Raw genomic sequence first — 16347 nt, 5'->3', positions numbered from 1 at the left:
ATACCTTAAACACAATATCCATCCTCTCAAAACACAACAAACACATTTACATTGAAAATCGAGGGGTGAGGTTCTTTGATTATTTTTGCATTTTTACATCAAAATGGCAATTTTGAGCATTAAATACACATCAAATGAATCCATGAACCTTTATAACCATGATATCACCAAAACTCACTTGAAATGCACAATGTATGTATAGGCATAGAAATTTTAAGCACTCAAAACACAATTTGGTAAGAAAAACTCCCTGCCAACATGTTCTTCAAGTGCACCTCCAAGATGGATGATAAAACTCCCGTATCTCCTACAAACAAGTGAAATACATCTAATTAGTTAATTAAATGACACCAAAATGTAAGAAACACATAAAAACACACAAATGCACAATTATTATTGGGTTGCCTCCCAACAAGCGCTTTTGTTTATAGTCGTTGGCTCGACTGAAAAAGTTGAATCACTTTAGAGCATTAGAGAGAGATTTTCTCCCCATGGGTCGAAACTCCCGAGCCAATCCACCATGTGGTGAACCATGCATTGATCTTCATAATCCAATTTCCTCAAATGCCAAGGAGGAATATTAGACTTGTCATAGAGAGGCTCAACTTCACCTTGGAGTGGATTTTGCTTGTCTTTTCTGAATTGGCTCAACTTTTCACCATTTTCTTCATGGAATGGCGAATTTATTAAGCCGACTTCCATCCTTATCTTCTCCTCCTTTGTTCCTACACCATGAAAGTTAGTACCAAGGACATTTATAAATTTAACTTCTTCGGTCCTTTCTTGGTTAACCTTTTCATCAGATGGCATATTAGAAACAAGAGCAGTAGGCTCTATACTCCCATCTTTATTATCCAAATTGAATTTCAATTCCTCACCATTAATCCGTAATATAAGCTTACCTTTTTCTACATCAATTATAGTTCGTGCAGTGGCTAAAAACGGTCGTCCTAGAATAATTGGCATTCTCACATCTTCTTCAATATCTAAGACAACAAAATCCACAAGTATTATAGATTGTCTTACCTTTATGAGCACATTTTCCAAAATACCCATGGGACGTGTGATTGACCGATCCGCCAATTGCAATGTAATATTGGTAGTTTTTAGCTCTTGAAGTCCCAATCTCCGGGCAACCGATAACGGCATAAGTGACACACTTGCACCTAAATCACATAAAGCATTAGAAAAATGCAATTGACCAATAGTGCAAGGAATAGAAAAACTTCCCGGATCTTTCAATTTAGGAGGGAGTTTATTCTTAATCAATGCACTACACTCTTCCGTTAATGATATCATCTCATTATCTACAATTTTTCTCTTCTTTGACATGATGTCTTTCAAGAAACGTGCATAAGAGGGAATCTGTGTTATAGCATCAATGAAAGGAATGTTAATGTGCAATTGTTTAAACATTTTGAAGAACTTTTCAAACTCCTGATCCTGTCCATCTTTCTTCAACCTGTGAGGAAAAGGTATCACATTAGAATTTAATTTGGGATGAAGTGCATCAATATCAATGATAACATGATCATTTTGACTTTCTTGCTCCCCTTCAATTGCTTGCTTCTTGTCTTTTTCACCACCTGAATTTTCAAAATCGAATCCCTCAACCGTTTTACCGCTTCTAAGAATGATTGCATTGACATGCTCTCTCGGATTCACTTCGGTTTTACTTGGTAATTCACCAGGGTTTCTATTGTTGATTACATTGGCAATTTGACCAATTTGAACCTCTACATTCCTGTACATTGTAGTGAGTTGGTCCAACCTTCCTTCTACTCTCTCAAATCTGTCTGAAGTAACTTTTGCGAGCTTTTCCACTGCTATCTCCCAACCAGGTTTAGTTTCAGCTTGTTGTTGCCTTGATTGAAATTCCGGTGGATTAGTTGGCCTTGGTTGATTTCCTTGATCCTTCCATCCAAAGTTTGGATGATTTCTCCACCCCGGATTGTAAGTGTTCGAGTAGGGGTTATTTTGAGCATTACGATTGTAATTATTGACAAATTGTACCTGCTCAGAATCAACACACTCATTAGTATCATGCTCACCTCCACATATAGAACAACATGCTACATGTGCATTAGATGAACTTGGACCAACTCCACCTTGTCTACTTAGCAATTTCATCACATTATTCATTTGAGCACTCAACATATTGAGAGTGTCCATTTCTATCATACCTGCGTGACGTCTTGTATTACCTCTCTCATTGGCCCATTGGTAGTTGTTTGCTGCCATTTCTTCTATCAAATTATGAGCTTCTTGGGGTGATTTACCCATTAAAGCTCCACCTGCAGCTGCATCGATCATAGTTTTAGTGGAGAAAGATAAACCATTATAAAAGGTTTGTATAATCAGCCATTCGGGTAGTCCATGGTGTGGACATTTCCGTAACAAATCTCTAAACCTTTCCCATGCTTCATATAATGATTCTCCTTCCATTTGACTAAAACCAGTGATATCCATTCTTAGCTTAGCAGTCTTACCGGGTGGAAAATACTTATTCAAAAATGCCCGTGATAAATCATCCCATGTGGTAAAAGTGTTAGGAGCATGAGAGTGTAACCACATTTTTGCCTTATCTCTTAATGAAAATGGGAACAACCGTAACCTAATAGCATCATCACTAACTCCATTCATTTTAATTGTATCACAAATTTCCAAAAATGTAGTTAAGTGTGAATTAGGATCTTCTACTGCATTACCTCCAAATTGAGATTGTTGAACCATTTGGATAAGTGATGGTTTAATCTCAAAATTGTTAGCATTTATCGTTGGCCTTGCTATGCTCGTTTGAGATCCTTGTGTTCCCGGTAGAGCATAATCTCGTAGAACTCGCCTATTTGCTTCATTTTCTGCCATGTCTTCTTCAAATTGTAATTCTATCAGGATATCTTCTATTGGCTGCCAAACCTCTTGTTCCTCTTGATGTGATGTACTCCTCCTTTTTCTGTGTAATGTTCTTTCAATTTCAGGATCGAAATGTGCAACTTCTCGATTTGATCGGTGCATACACTACAAACAAAAACAAGAGAAATTTTCAGTTTTAATTCAACAACTTGAATAAAAAACAATGAAAAATATCTAAATTAATAGAGATGATTAGGCCCTAATATTGCCGCTCCCCGGCAGCGGCGCCAAAAACTTGACGGGTTTTTACTTTAAGTGCAAGTTTAAATCCGATTTTACACCCGTTGGACTGTAAGTATACAGGTCGCAATTGTAGTACAAGATGTGTATCGGGTCGATCCCACGAGGAGCAATTTAAACAATTACTAAGTCCTTGTTCTCTCTATTATTTAGACTTACAATTAATTTGAGCAGAGAAAGTCTAATGCTGTAATCTACAAATCTGATATACAAATCTAGTTTAACAAATACTGAATACAAATAGAGAAATTTTACTTAAGGAAGATTCTAGGGATGTAGATTCCATTTATGGCATAAACAATACAAATGAATGGATTTACTTCTTACTATTATTCTTATTTAACCAGAGATTCATTTCCAAATTTACCAAATCTCATTTTCATGATGAACTGGTCTAGAGCAATATAGATTTCCCTATTATCATGGTGAAATACTACTACTACTCTATTTTATTTCATGAAATGCTCACTAATCCACCTAAGTGTATCTCTATTTTCATGAACATACAACTCAAGCTCTACTCATGTGTTTCAATTGTTATTACCAATTCTCATTGAATAATAACACTATAAACATGCTATTGGTGATCAATCAATAACAAGTAATCACAGCTACACAAGTAGACAAGTTAATACAAGATATAACAAGTGTAGATCACATTCAATTAGTATTATTTAGCCATAAGTTTCATCTACTCCTTAGATGAAGGAGTTTAGCTACTCATGAATGATTTAACAATCAAACTCACAAGTTTATTAATGCAAAACCTCATAAAGTACAAGTATAAGAAAGATAAAAGAAAACTTAGCCAATTGAAGGTGAAGCTCTCCAATTCCTGCTATGTTCTTGCACAATATGATTATAAGTGAAACTCTCCAAGTACTTCTCCAAGAACTCCTATCTAGAGATAAAACTAGATACAAGAAAGAAAACTAGCTACGTATGGTAATCCAGCTTCTCCTCTGTGTTTCTGCATAAAAGGTGGGAGAAATTTCATTCCTCTCACTTCATAATTTCCTCCACTCAGATTTTGTAAAAAGAAGTCAAAGATATGATATTTTCTTTTGTCCATACTCATTTGGTTTTCTCTTTTGTTGCAGAAGCATGTGCCACCGATTTCTGTCCCTCAAAATAGCTGGAAAGTTGAGAAAAAGGTAAAGAAAAACGGTTGTGGCACTTGCTGAGGAGAGAGACAAATCCGAGCCTCGGATCCGAGGGCTGAAAATGGATCCGAGCTCGGATTATAGGATCCGAGGTCTTCCCTTGGTGGATCCGAGGCCGGATCGTCCTGACCTCGGATACACTCCGCCAGAAGTACAGACGAGGGGTCGGATCCCTCTTATATACACGGATCCGAGCTCGGATCCGTGTTGAGCAATTTTCCAGTTTTTCACTTCTTCCCTTTTTCTACATTTTTGCTCCCAATTTCTTGTATACTTTGTCCTCTGGATGACCCTGACATTTCTTTCAACTTGTGCATGAATTTCATACATCAATTACCTTCACAATTTCACAAAATTAACGCATTAATTCACTCATTTATCAAATTCTTAACCCTTAAACAATATTTAAGCAATTATCACCAAAAGAGTTCAAATATGGCTTTAATCTTCTCAAAACATACCAAAATTCATGCCAAATTCGTACAAAATGTACGTTAAATATTCACTTATCAATATAATTAAAGTACTCCAAAACATTTCATACTTAAAATTAGTTAACTTTCAAACTTAAATACAATCCAAAAGAATATGTACTACAGTCATCCGCTATAATACAACTTAAGGTTTTCAAAAGAAAATAACTTAGTACTATTCATGAGCACTCGCGATCTTAAACCCTGTTAAGGAAAATAAAAACATGGAATGAGCTAAACAGCCTAGTGAGATTCCAAGACAATCTAACAGTTCTAATAAATCAAATAAGTTAAGCATGATACATATATGGTTCAAAATTTCATATTGGCACATTTACAATGAGACAGTTATCATTGTACAGAAATAAACACATATTGAACGATACGGTGTTCCAATGGAACCATTTCGGTCAACTTCACCTTATAACTTCAGATCCTCTCGGTCTGTCTGGCCATCACCTTATTCCTCGAGTGATAATACTCGAGTATACCGAAACGGTGGTTTAGGGTTCCAACCTACCCGACCGAGTCCAATCCTGGCTCGAGCAGGTTAGTAACCAAGGGCAGGATCCAATTCAGCTTAGAGCTTACAACATGCGCAAGTAATTAAGTAAATCGGTAAACGGTAAGTAATCAAATAGATCGGTAAATGGTAAGTAGTTCAAATAAATCGGTAAACGATACGTAGTTCAAATAAATTGGTAAACGGTAAGTAGTTCATGGTTAACGGTAGAAATTTGTCATTTTAGTAGATCGAGTGAGATAAAGTACACACTCGCCTTAAAATGGTGGAAAAGTTCATAGGAACAATTATCGGTAGTACTTAACAGTTAAACACATAATGACTATGGAGTAAACATGTCGTAAAACCATTCAAGTCATATACTCCTATATGGAACACTCACCAATTTAAAATAGAGTATAAGTGCTCAAACAAACTTTTAGGCGTCTGCTTCGAGATCCTCTTGATGGTCCCCTTGAGCACCTGAACAAATAATAATTGGCTATAACACACTATTGTTTATAAACCTCTCGTTAACAAGGAAGGTTGTACACTTGTACAATACTAAGAAAATATCATGAAAGAGAGCCTTAATTACTCGTAAATCGAAACTCAAAAGTGGGGTTTAATAACACAAGGGAAACTGATTTTTTTCATGAAATTAAGTTTAAAATAGTCATTCAATATCGAAGGGTAGTGAAGAGTTTCTAAAAACTCATTTCCCATCAAGTTCGAAAATTTTAGTTTTAAGGAGCAATCTTTGAAAAATTGAATCTTGCATTCAGTAGGTCCAAAATTGGAAAAATTGGTACCGTTGGAAAATAGTTCCAAAGTACTAAAAGTTCCTAGGAGACACTTTTCTATGATTCCAAACGAAAGGCAATCATTTTTCAGCTCAAAGCGGCTGATCTGAGTAAGTAAGGCAGTTTCAGTCTTGTTTTTCGGCAAATTTAGGAAATTCGAAAAAATTCACAGAAAATGAACTAGCCTTTGAAACTCATAACACAATATGAATTCCAATCAAAATTTCAAACACAACAAATGGAATGAAATTCGGAGTTTTGAGCATCAAGATATAGTAGTTCAAAGTCGGCTGAAAATTACTCACTGACCAAAAGTTTCCAAATTTGAAAAGCTATCTTTGAAGTATCATTTGGCCATCGAAATGGCATTGAAAATACACCAAATTGATACATTAAATATTTCATATGTGAACTATATCTCTGCTAAAATTTAGGCAAAAACTCGTACGGGAAAGTGGTTAACGAAATAACCAAAGTTCGTGAAACTCTCAAGGCTAATCTGCCTATTCGAGTTTCTCTTTCCTTTTAAAAATTTTGTCCCACACAATCAATCTCAATTCACTCAAATGTTGAAACCAATGTTCCATAAATATCCAATGAGCAATTTAGGGGTAATTGACATCAAAGTTTTCGAAACAAAACATTCCAAAACAAATTTGACCATTCGGCCAAGAGAAAAAGAAACGTTTTCCAGATTTGAAAGGCAAACTTTGGGACATCATTTGGGTATCAAAATAGTCTTAGAATAACACCAAATTCGGTAAACTTAAACTTCCATATGAGTACTATTCCCCTATAGAATTTCATGCAAAAACTAGTATGGAAAGACAGTTAGCAAGACCACCAAAATTTGGAAACTATTTCCTAGTAAATCTGTCTTCTTGCTTTTAGTTCGTTTCCGAACATTTTGCACAATGAAATCAGTCCCATTTCGGTTCATTTGTGAAACCAATGTCCAAGAAATACTTAACAAGTAATTGGTAGTCACTTGACATCAAAATTTTCAAAGCAAAGCATCCCTCAATTAGCCTAACCATTCGGCCAACACAAGAAAGGGTTTTCCCAGCTCTGCTGCAGTTTACAATTTGTACCATATCTCACTCAATACAACTTGAAATTGAGAAAGGTCAATGGCGTTGAAAATTAGATTCAAAAGACTACATTTCATCAGAAGAAATCATTTTGAAAATCAGTTCATAGATAGTTCGAATTCAAGCGACAAGACGCAGCTTATCACTGTCATTCGAACAGAATAGCAGAACAGAATAGGAAACTTTGGTGAACTCCTACGGTTCACTCAGTTCGAACTAGGAAGGTGAATTTTATACTATTTGAAAGCTACAAATGTCTAGTTTCAAATGCCACAAACGGAACTCAATTTTGACTTTTGTACATAGAGATATGTTCAATTAAAGAGACACTGTTCATCAGCCCAGAACACTTTTTCTAGGTTTCTATAAATTTCGAAAATTCAACTTTTGCTCAACCAATTCAAATGATTTTTGGTAGAAACTTTCTACACAACATATACACATCAGTTTCACAGTCATTTGAGCCCCCAAAATTCGAAATACAGGTATAGTAAAAATAGGACAGATTTGTCTAGCATTCCTGCGAAATTTTTCCTTCATCTTTCCTTCAATTTCTAAGCTTAATACTCATCACAATCACAATAACACTCATATTATCATCATATCAGCACATATACCCAAGGTGGGAATTCATAGAGCCCACTTCAACCATTCCAATCCAAGCAACAACAACAATAAGGAAGCTAAAAGCTTCAAAACCAAAAATTACAACATGAAAGCAAGAGTTGTGGTTACTTCCCTAGTTCTTGAAGAAACCAGAAATTTTGGTGTGAAAAACCCCTTAAAACAGCCCCTATCCAGCCGTCCCCATCACTTCCTTTCAAGCTAGAGCAAGAATCCAAGGAGTTTGATGGTTGGAGGATAAAGAACAAGCAAGCTTGAAGCCAAAGAAATGGAGTTTTCCTTCTTCCTTTTTCTTCCTATGGCTGCCGACCAAGAGAGAGAGTGAGGGAGTGGTTTTGTGATTTGGTCTTCTTGTTCCTTTTCCTGCCTTGAGGCTGGCCGAGAGTGAGGAGAGAGATGAGGGAGTTTGGTGGTTTAGTTTTCTTGGAGGAAAAGAATGAAATAGTAGCATGTGTTGGGCAAAAAGTCAATCCTTCACTAGTGCTCAATAGGGTTTCATACCACCATTTTCTCTCGGATTTGTTTCAATTGTGCACTAAACCTCCAATGTAGTTCCTTTAATATGGTAATTATCCACTCTTAGTAGTCTAGTATTAGTTTTTTAAATCTTCACTTAACCGTTCCGACATGAAAAACGCGAACCTCCGACTCGCACGCGATAAGGTGAACATTTGAATTCACTCACATCCAATCTCTCAATTAACTTTTCTTAGTCTACTAATGATCATTCTTAAGTTTTCATGATTATTGCACTCTTGGATCAAATATAGTCTCGAAAAACGTGTATTCGCTATTTCTCGCTAAACGAGCCATAGAAAAATTAAATTTGCTAACGAAACATTTTAAAATTATAAAGGGACATTTTTGCATACAAATGGACTTAAAACGGGTGAAATAAATTATTTGGGGTAAACGGGTGAATAAATAATTAAATAAACCAGTAAAATAAAATTAAAATAAGTAAAACTTCGGGTCCTCACAGATGTTCATTTTGTTGCTATAGATGGTTTTTCAAACTAAAGAAAAACTAGACCGAAGGTCCCATCCTAGAGGTGCCAATTTATGACACGACTCGAAAATACGACACGAATCTAACACGAAATTAGGTTTCGGGGGTTCGGGTCAGAATCGGGTCGAACCCGATGAACCCGATAAGAAAACAGGTCGATTTCGGGTCAACCCGTGGTGACCTGATATGACCCGTTTACAAATTAAAAATAATTTAATAAACATAAAAATTATTTTATCTAAAGAAACTAAATCATTCTTTTTTTCAAAGTTATTAATTACTTAATCCTAAATGAATTTATTTAACTTGTGTGAAGTTGAAATTATTATATTTGGACAAATAATATATTATATTATTTTTTACTTTTATGATGTTTTAATTTATTTTATATTTGGTTTTGGATAAAACACTTTTACGGTGTTTGATTTATTTTAGATTTGGTTTGAAATTATTTATTTAAATTTTTATTACTTGATGATGTAATTAATTTTGTGAGAAATTGATTTTATTAGAAATTACAGTGATAAATTAATAAATTAAAATTAAGTTTCGGATAATTTCGGGTCGACCTGCCAACCCGAAATTTTTGAGTTCGTGTCAGGTATCCTGACTCGTTTCGGGTTGGTGAGTCAAGTTCGAGTCAGCGGATTTTTTGTTATACTTGGACCTCAATCCGACCCGTCAATCCGAACTCGACCCGATTGCCACCCCTATCCCATCCAATGGGTTTTGCTGTATCCTATGAAGGGCTAGGCTGGCTTGGCCTTTCTATCCTTCCGTGTTTGCTTGTCCTAAGTAGTACTCCGAGTGCAAGGTAAATGGCACAACATACACTAAATAAGGGCAGACGCCATTACATTTTAACCTATCTCCATTTTACAAAGAAGAAGAACCCATTCCAGATGAAATTTTGTTCTAAAAGTGGTTATTTTGGGGTATATATAATAGTAAATTGAGGCTTTCGAAAGATACATCTACATCTAAATCTAATGATGAATCCATGAAGAATACGTGACTGGATAAGAAGGCCATATCCTCTGTGAATAATGGCCAGTCAAAAGCCTTGACCCAAGAGAAGTATAACAAATAAGTACAGTGGGTGAGAAGGATAGGAAAAGACCCCCACACACCTATAACTGCCTATTACTATGTACGTCTTCTTTACCACTTGGTCACCAATGTGAGGACCTAGAAAAAAATTTGTTAATTTACTTAGTCTAAATATATGGTATTTTATTTATTTAGTCATCTATTTATTTATTTATTTGATAATGATTTTGTTTTAAGGCTTTTATTAAATTTTACATGTGAAAATTTGTGTGTGGGATAAAATGCAATTTTTCCTTTTAAGTAGGGTGTGAAAGGAACTTTTGAAAAAAATGAGGGGGGTTTAGTGCAATAAGAATTCTCTAGAAGGTGACATGAGTCACCATAAGAGCCAAGCCTCTTTCTTTAACTTTTGACCAAAGCTTTCTTACCATTTATCTTCCATTTCTTGTTTTAAGAAAGAACAAACAAACACAAGAGAAAGAAAGAGAAAGAGAGAGAGAGAGAGAGCCATGAGCTTGAGGAGGAAAACAGAGAAGAAACTTCATCCAAAATAGATTGAATCTTACTTGTATTTTGTGGGAAAAGGAAGAAGATAGCTTGGGGATTCCATCTACCTTTGCTAGAGCTTGCAAAAAGGAGAAGATTTGGTGGTTGAAAGTTCATCTTGGTTGGAAGCAAAAGAGATAAAATGCTAGATTAATCTTCTTTTTTTGTCTTATGTTGAAAATAAGGTTGATTGTTGGACAAAAACATGATTTGGTGGAGAATCTTGGTAGTTTTCAAGTTGATGATGCTTATCTTTCATACTTGAGTTCTAGAGTTTAATTATGCCTATGATTATGGTGCTTTCTTGTTGTGATTATGGCTACATATGTGTCTATGGTTATGTTGGAGATGAAACTTTATGGATTTGTTAAGTATGGTTGGTTGAATTTGGGACAATTAGTTGAAGGAAAGTTGGAAAACTTGAAAGTAAAATTTCTGGTTGCTAGGGGGGAAGTTGCAGCCTTGGTTTTGAAAATTTTATCATGATTCTAGGTTTGTTTTTGCTCAAAATGCTTTATACTACTTTAGCCTACAAGTGTGTATTGAAATTTGATTAAAATCATGCATTTTAAGTGGCTTAAACCTCACAACTTGACCAGAAACCATGGCTGGAAACTTTCTGCAGGAGACTCTGAGCAGTTTTGGGAAATCTGTCATATCTTGGTGTAAAAATATCTAAATTGAGTTTTGCTTGTTGCATTTGAAACTAGATTCAGAGTACTTTCTACCGTGAAAATTTCAGAATTTTTCTCAATTGCTATGAATATTTGTGATTTTCCAAAGTTGACTGAATTTCCATACCTGTTCTGTTTGTCTACTGGATGAAGCAGCAACTTTATGATGGAATTTGACTGACTTGTGGATGGAATCTTACATATGTGTCTTCTGAAAAATTGTGACCCTTTGAATCTATTTTCCAACGGTATAAATTTTATAAATTTTGGGCTTAAGAATCTTGAGATATGAATTTTCAAATAGCATCGCGTAAAACTAGAAAAAATCCTGTTTTCCTAAAATTGTCTTTACTTTCATTTCCAACTTTAAGTTGGAGTTGTTGAACCATTTTGAACTCAATTTCCTTTTGAATAATGTGACTTGGCATAGTGGGTCTCATGGCACTTTATATATGTGATTTTAGGACGGGGAAGTGAGGTCGGAAGTGCATCCGAGATGAACACTTGAATTTGTTGCCGTGGTGAGTGTTTTAAGTGCATGTAAAGTGCTTATGTGTCATGTCTCTTACTTAAATGACATGTTCACTTGCTTGAACTACTTGCTCTCGTTATTCTTGAACTGTTAATATTGGAACGAGGATGTACTTTATCATACTCGCTCCTTTGTGACTTGCTATTGATATGAGATGAAATGTTATGCTTGTACTTGACTTATTGGTCGATGCGATGGTTATTCCATCGACTCTATTGCATGCTTGGGCCCAAACCCCATTGGCTAGTTGGTCGGGTTGAGCCGACAAGGGCTTGATTGGCACGATCAACGAACAACGAGTCTTGTCACTTGGACGTGAACTCGTACTTGAACTCTTGAACTTGAACTGGTATACTCGAGTATTACCCTTCTTAAATTTTAACGTGCAGGCCCAGTAGGGGGTTGAACGGTGGTTGGAGAATGATGTGAAGTGGTGAAATACTTGTTAGTATTCTAGGAAAATGTTGACGGAGTGTCAACGGAATTTTGATCAAGCTGCCCGAATATGCTCTTAAGAGCTCCGTATCCATTTACCTGAATAGGTGAATTCTCATTTGATGTGTACTTGCACCCTGCTCATGAAAAAGTTTCAAAAGAAACTATGGATCCACTTTGATAGTATGTGTGGGTTTGCTAGTCACCCTTCTACATCTTTCTCCCCGATCATTGCTTCACACCCTTCTCTCCTCTTTCCCTTCTCGTTTTCACCTCTCTATCCTCCTCCTCAAACCCACTACCCCCTTTCTTCTCCCCTTCCCTTTTCTTTCTCCTGCTCATCCCTCCTTCCTTTTCCTTCCCATTACCCCTCACCCTTTCCCATTACCTTTATTTTCGCCTCCCACCCTACTGCCCCGATTTCCTCCTCTCCTTCTTTATTTTTGGTCAACCTATTCTCAGGAGAAAAAGGGAGGACATGGATACCTAGAAAGAAATGGAATATGGTGGAGAAAGGAGAAGGAAGGAGGGGGGGGGGAAGAAGGAATGGGAGAAGAATGAGATGGCAAGTGGAATAGGTAGGGGAATGAGAAAAGATATGGAAAGGCAATGATGGTGGAAGGCTAGTGATCTTTTTTATTGTTTTAAGAAAATTTGTTATGTTTTAGGGTATTTTTTGTAAGTTAATGCTAATGTTTTTTTTGTAAAAATTTGTCTTCCTAAAGCACCCATAAACTAAGGGAATCAAACAAAACCTATGTTATCAAGTTTTCCTTATAGTTTGGTAGTTATTGATTATGTAGAAGGTGGAATATTGTATTTTTGGCTATCAATAATTGACAAAATGCACAAGAGTGCTCTTTTACAAAGTCTACATTTGGTTTACCAGTATATTCATTGAGAATCATTGCTTGAGTTGCAACTACTTGAACTATGCTTCATGAATTTTGGAATTATGGTTCCTTCCGATTATAATTTTGCTTCCTTCCTATTACAATTGCTGTTCTTTCTAGTTGCACTTCATCGTATATGGTTACTAATTGATTCTAAAACTATATGATAATGAATGTAGAATAAGGAGAAATAAAAGACAAAGAGAGCCAAAGAAAATATAAACTTATTACCTACTGTAGCCATTTCAATTTAACTGCCACTAGCAACAGCAAAATATCTGCTAGCAAAGTATTAGTAGTACTTCTCCATGCTTGATTTCAGAATTTAAACTCCAAACTGGGCCCAACCGGTTTAGAGTTTTGTTGATCTTTTTTTCCCCTCGAATAGATGTTTTGGACCGATTGAAACAGCCAATTGGGTTCTAGATTCAATTTTGATGTACTTGAACCAAAACATTTAGTCAAGGCTTTAGCCTTATTTCCAGTTCCCCATATTCAGATCAAATGGCTATTTGACAAATTATTGATCCAATTACTCTTTGGGTCTAGTTCAAATCTAAATTATGGCCATGTCTACCCTGGTGGAACTAGAGATGAAGAGAAGGGAAGGAAATGAAAGGCAATGTGGATCTAATGATACAAAAAAACAAGAGAAAGTGAAATAGGTATTCATATGCACAAATCTAACCATTAGCGCAAGGGCAATTTTGTCAAAGAATTTAAAGTCAAATGTAACATCATGATGCACGTTCAAATATTCACTCAATGAACAGAAACTTTCCAATAATGTAAAGTACTTATTAATAGATAGTAGGGTGTAATGCATGTTGGAATCGCTGTCTAAGAGATTGTGGTCCAATCATAATCTCTTTGGAATCCATTTCTGCTGAAATGGGCTATGTTAAAAAAAAATTCCATATTTTCATTGTGGTTGGATAATATGATATCTCCTAGTTCAAGTTTATATGATATCTATTCATCCATTCTCAAACATTTGACCATCAAGCTATATGACCTAGTGGATGTCCTTTATTTTAAATGTGATAAATAGGTGATTGTATATTTCAATTGCTTCCATGAGGTTTGCTAGAATTGCCTAACAACTTGTTTGTGCAAAATTGTGGCTGCAGTTGTATGTGACATGGTTTGCTATAATATTGAGTGGAAAATGTAATTAGTGGTCCCTGGGTAATAAGTTTTTGAATAGAATAAGAGAAAGGAACTATGAACTAAATAAAAGGGGAATGAAAGTGCTGGTATTTGTATTTGTACTTGACAAAATAGAAAATATAACTGCTAGTAGCATGCAGATAAGTAGTTTTGTAATTGAAGTATATAATTGGTATTATAAGCAAACAATATTGCCATAAGTTATAGTAAATATAAAGGAAATTTGTTTAAGCATATATTTAGTAGAAGCAAAATAAAGATGATAAAAAATGAATGGTTTATAATGAAAGAGAATAGATTACCTCCATGTTGAACTGTTATGTATGGATAGCACAGAATCTTTCACTACTTGTGATCAGTTGGTGCTGAAAGCAAAAATCAAACATATGATTAACTCAAAGAATGTACATTGCTGTAAGAGAAATATAATTCCATGTGTATTTGTTATAGAAGGACATGTGCAGAAAAACAAAATAAAGTATAACATACAATAAATGAAAAAGAGTTGTAGAAATGAAGTCAAATAATATTATGTGTAATAATAGGAGAGAGATAGATTGTGGTCTAAACTAAAATGGTAGCGAATTATAGGATAGATAAATGAAAACTGAGTATTAATTAAATTTGACGCTTCAAAAGTGTAATTTGAAATTTATAATGTGGAAAAAAGATAACATAACCTTAGTAGTGCATCGTAGAAGGGAATAGGTGAAAAGAAACATTTATTTTTTAAAACAAGAATGATTATAATTAACTTGACATAATATGTTTTCCAAAACTTGAGAAAAAGTTTGTTTAGACACAATAGATTTGTTTGAAATTTTATATATAGTTTAAAACCTATAGAGATAATTGTCTAGTATTACAGTAGTTAAAGGTATGAAGCATGGGAAGTAAGATATGAATGATCATCAAAAAGAGGTTGTTTTTTATGACGCAAATGCAAACAAAGTAGAATTCATTAAAAATGTTGTGCTATGAAGCAAACTAATAGCTATGATTCTGTGAAAAGACAAGTGAAATTAAAATGAATTATAAGATTGGGTTAGAAAGGTAGAATATAAAATTTTAAAAATTTCATTTTCTCAACCATTATTGTAGGAATAATATTCAGAATATGATGAATCATTAAATTTATAATAGAATTGAGTTTATTTTTGAGGAATAGACGGAGTTATCGGAAAAAAAATTACTAATGAATGTTGATAGGCGATTGCAAAAAAAAAAAAAAGACAACGAAAAAAAGAAACTTACTCAAAATAATTATACATGTGAGAGGGTTTAAGTTGGATTATGGGGGGAAAATATAAAATTTATATAGAGGGAGAAAATAACTTTTAGAGTAACAATAAGTGTTTTAGCATATTAGGATTAGATGTATTTGCATTATATGGACTCAAAGTACTGCACATATTAGAGAGGATGGATTTTTTGGATAGACTGTAGAGATTGAAGAAACTAAAAATTAAGGGAAAAAAATAAGACCAACAAGGAAGATGAGCAGATCACTATTTTTTTAAAGCAAGAGGGGAAAAAGTGAGATTGAAAAAATAAAAGATCTGGCCATCAAGCATGCCGATGGAAGGACTAGTAATTTTAGATCTAAGTGCTAGATCATAATTTAGGTGTACAAAACTATATAATCTGAAAAAAGGAAAAAGAAATGAAAGCAATTTCAGTACATATAGTTTTTGATAGTGATATAGTGTTGATTCAGTGAGTTTTTGAAGTCAGTAAATTGAAATAGAGAAAAAAAGGTCAAATTATTGTAGAAACTAATAAAAAAGAAATCAGATGCATGGTTATTACCATAACCTTGAAGCTGTGCAATTGGAGTTTCAAGAATTTATTCATATGAATGCTTTAGAAACATTCAGAGTAGAAAAAGATGGAGGGAATAAAAGTTGCTATGACAGAGTTTACAATGTGTAACTGGATGTATGCTTTTTGGGCTTTTGGATAAGGGGAAAACATTCTGGTTAAAAAATTTTATTAATATAACTGTGTTTATTATGTATGTGGGCTTGAGTTGCAGTTGGATAATTGTATTGTTGCAGTTTGTTATATATATGGGATCCAAGTAATAAGAGAATAAGATATTTTTGAGCTAGTTAATTTTGTTGATAGATAATTGCTCTATTTATGTTTATATGTGGTGTCTTATATATTTTTTTAATTTTTATTGTATTGTATAAATCTATTTAATTTGTATAATTTTTATATTTATTG

General features: G+C 34.5%; 1 protein-coding gene and 1 non-coding gene across 2 annotated transcripts; one reads left to right on the top strand and one right to left on the bottom strand.

Moving 5' to 3' along the window:
* Positions 1–462: 462 nt before the first annotated feature.
* On the bottom strand, positions 463–2643 carry LOC140008701 (uncharacterized). The gene is made up of 2 exons (XM_072053554.1): positions 2280–2643; positions 463–2051 (listed from the first exon to the last, which is right to left on the bottom strand). Exons 1-2 carry the CDS (start codon positions 2641–2643, stop codon positions 463–465), a joined length of 1953 nt encoding a protein of 650 aa, XP_071909655.1.
* LOC113694415 (small nucleolar RNA R71) lies at positions 2372–2478 on the top strand. Its single transcript, XR_003449366.1, has one exon. It is a non-coding gene; the product is annotated as a small nucleolar RNA R71 (small nucleolar RNA).
* Positions 2644–16347: the final 13704 nt, after the last annotated feature.

This window comes from Coffea arabica, chromosome 6c (genome assembly GCF_036785885.1).
Source record: "Coffea arabica cultivar ET-39 chromosome 6c, Coffea Arabica ET-39 HiFi, whole genome shotgun sequence".
In the NCBI taxonomy this organism is placed as follows: Eukaryota; Viridiplantae; Streptophyta; class Magnoliopsida; order Gentianales; family Rubiaceae; genus Coffea; species Coffea arabica.
Note: the sequence above shows the minus strand (reverse complement) of the source record. Positions and strands in the feature narration are given on the sequence as shown.

Bases quoted from the DNA above. Each gene is read 5' to 3' on its own strand.
- LOC140008701 (XM_072053554.1), bottom strand. From the start codon at position 2,643: ATGAATGGAGTTAGTGATGATGCTATTAGGTTACGGTTGTTCCCATTT. The intron at 2,052-2,279 runs GTAAATCACCCC...CTATATGTGGAG, and splicing joins TGCAGGTGGAGCTTTAATGG to GTGAGCATGATACTAATGAG.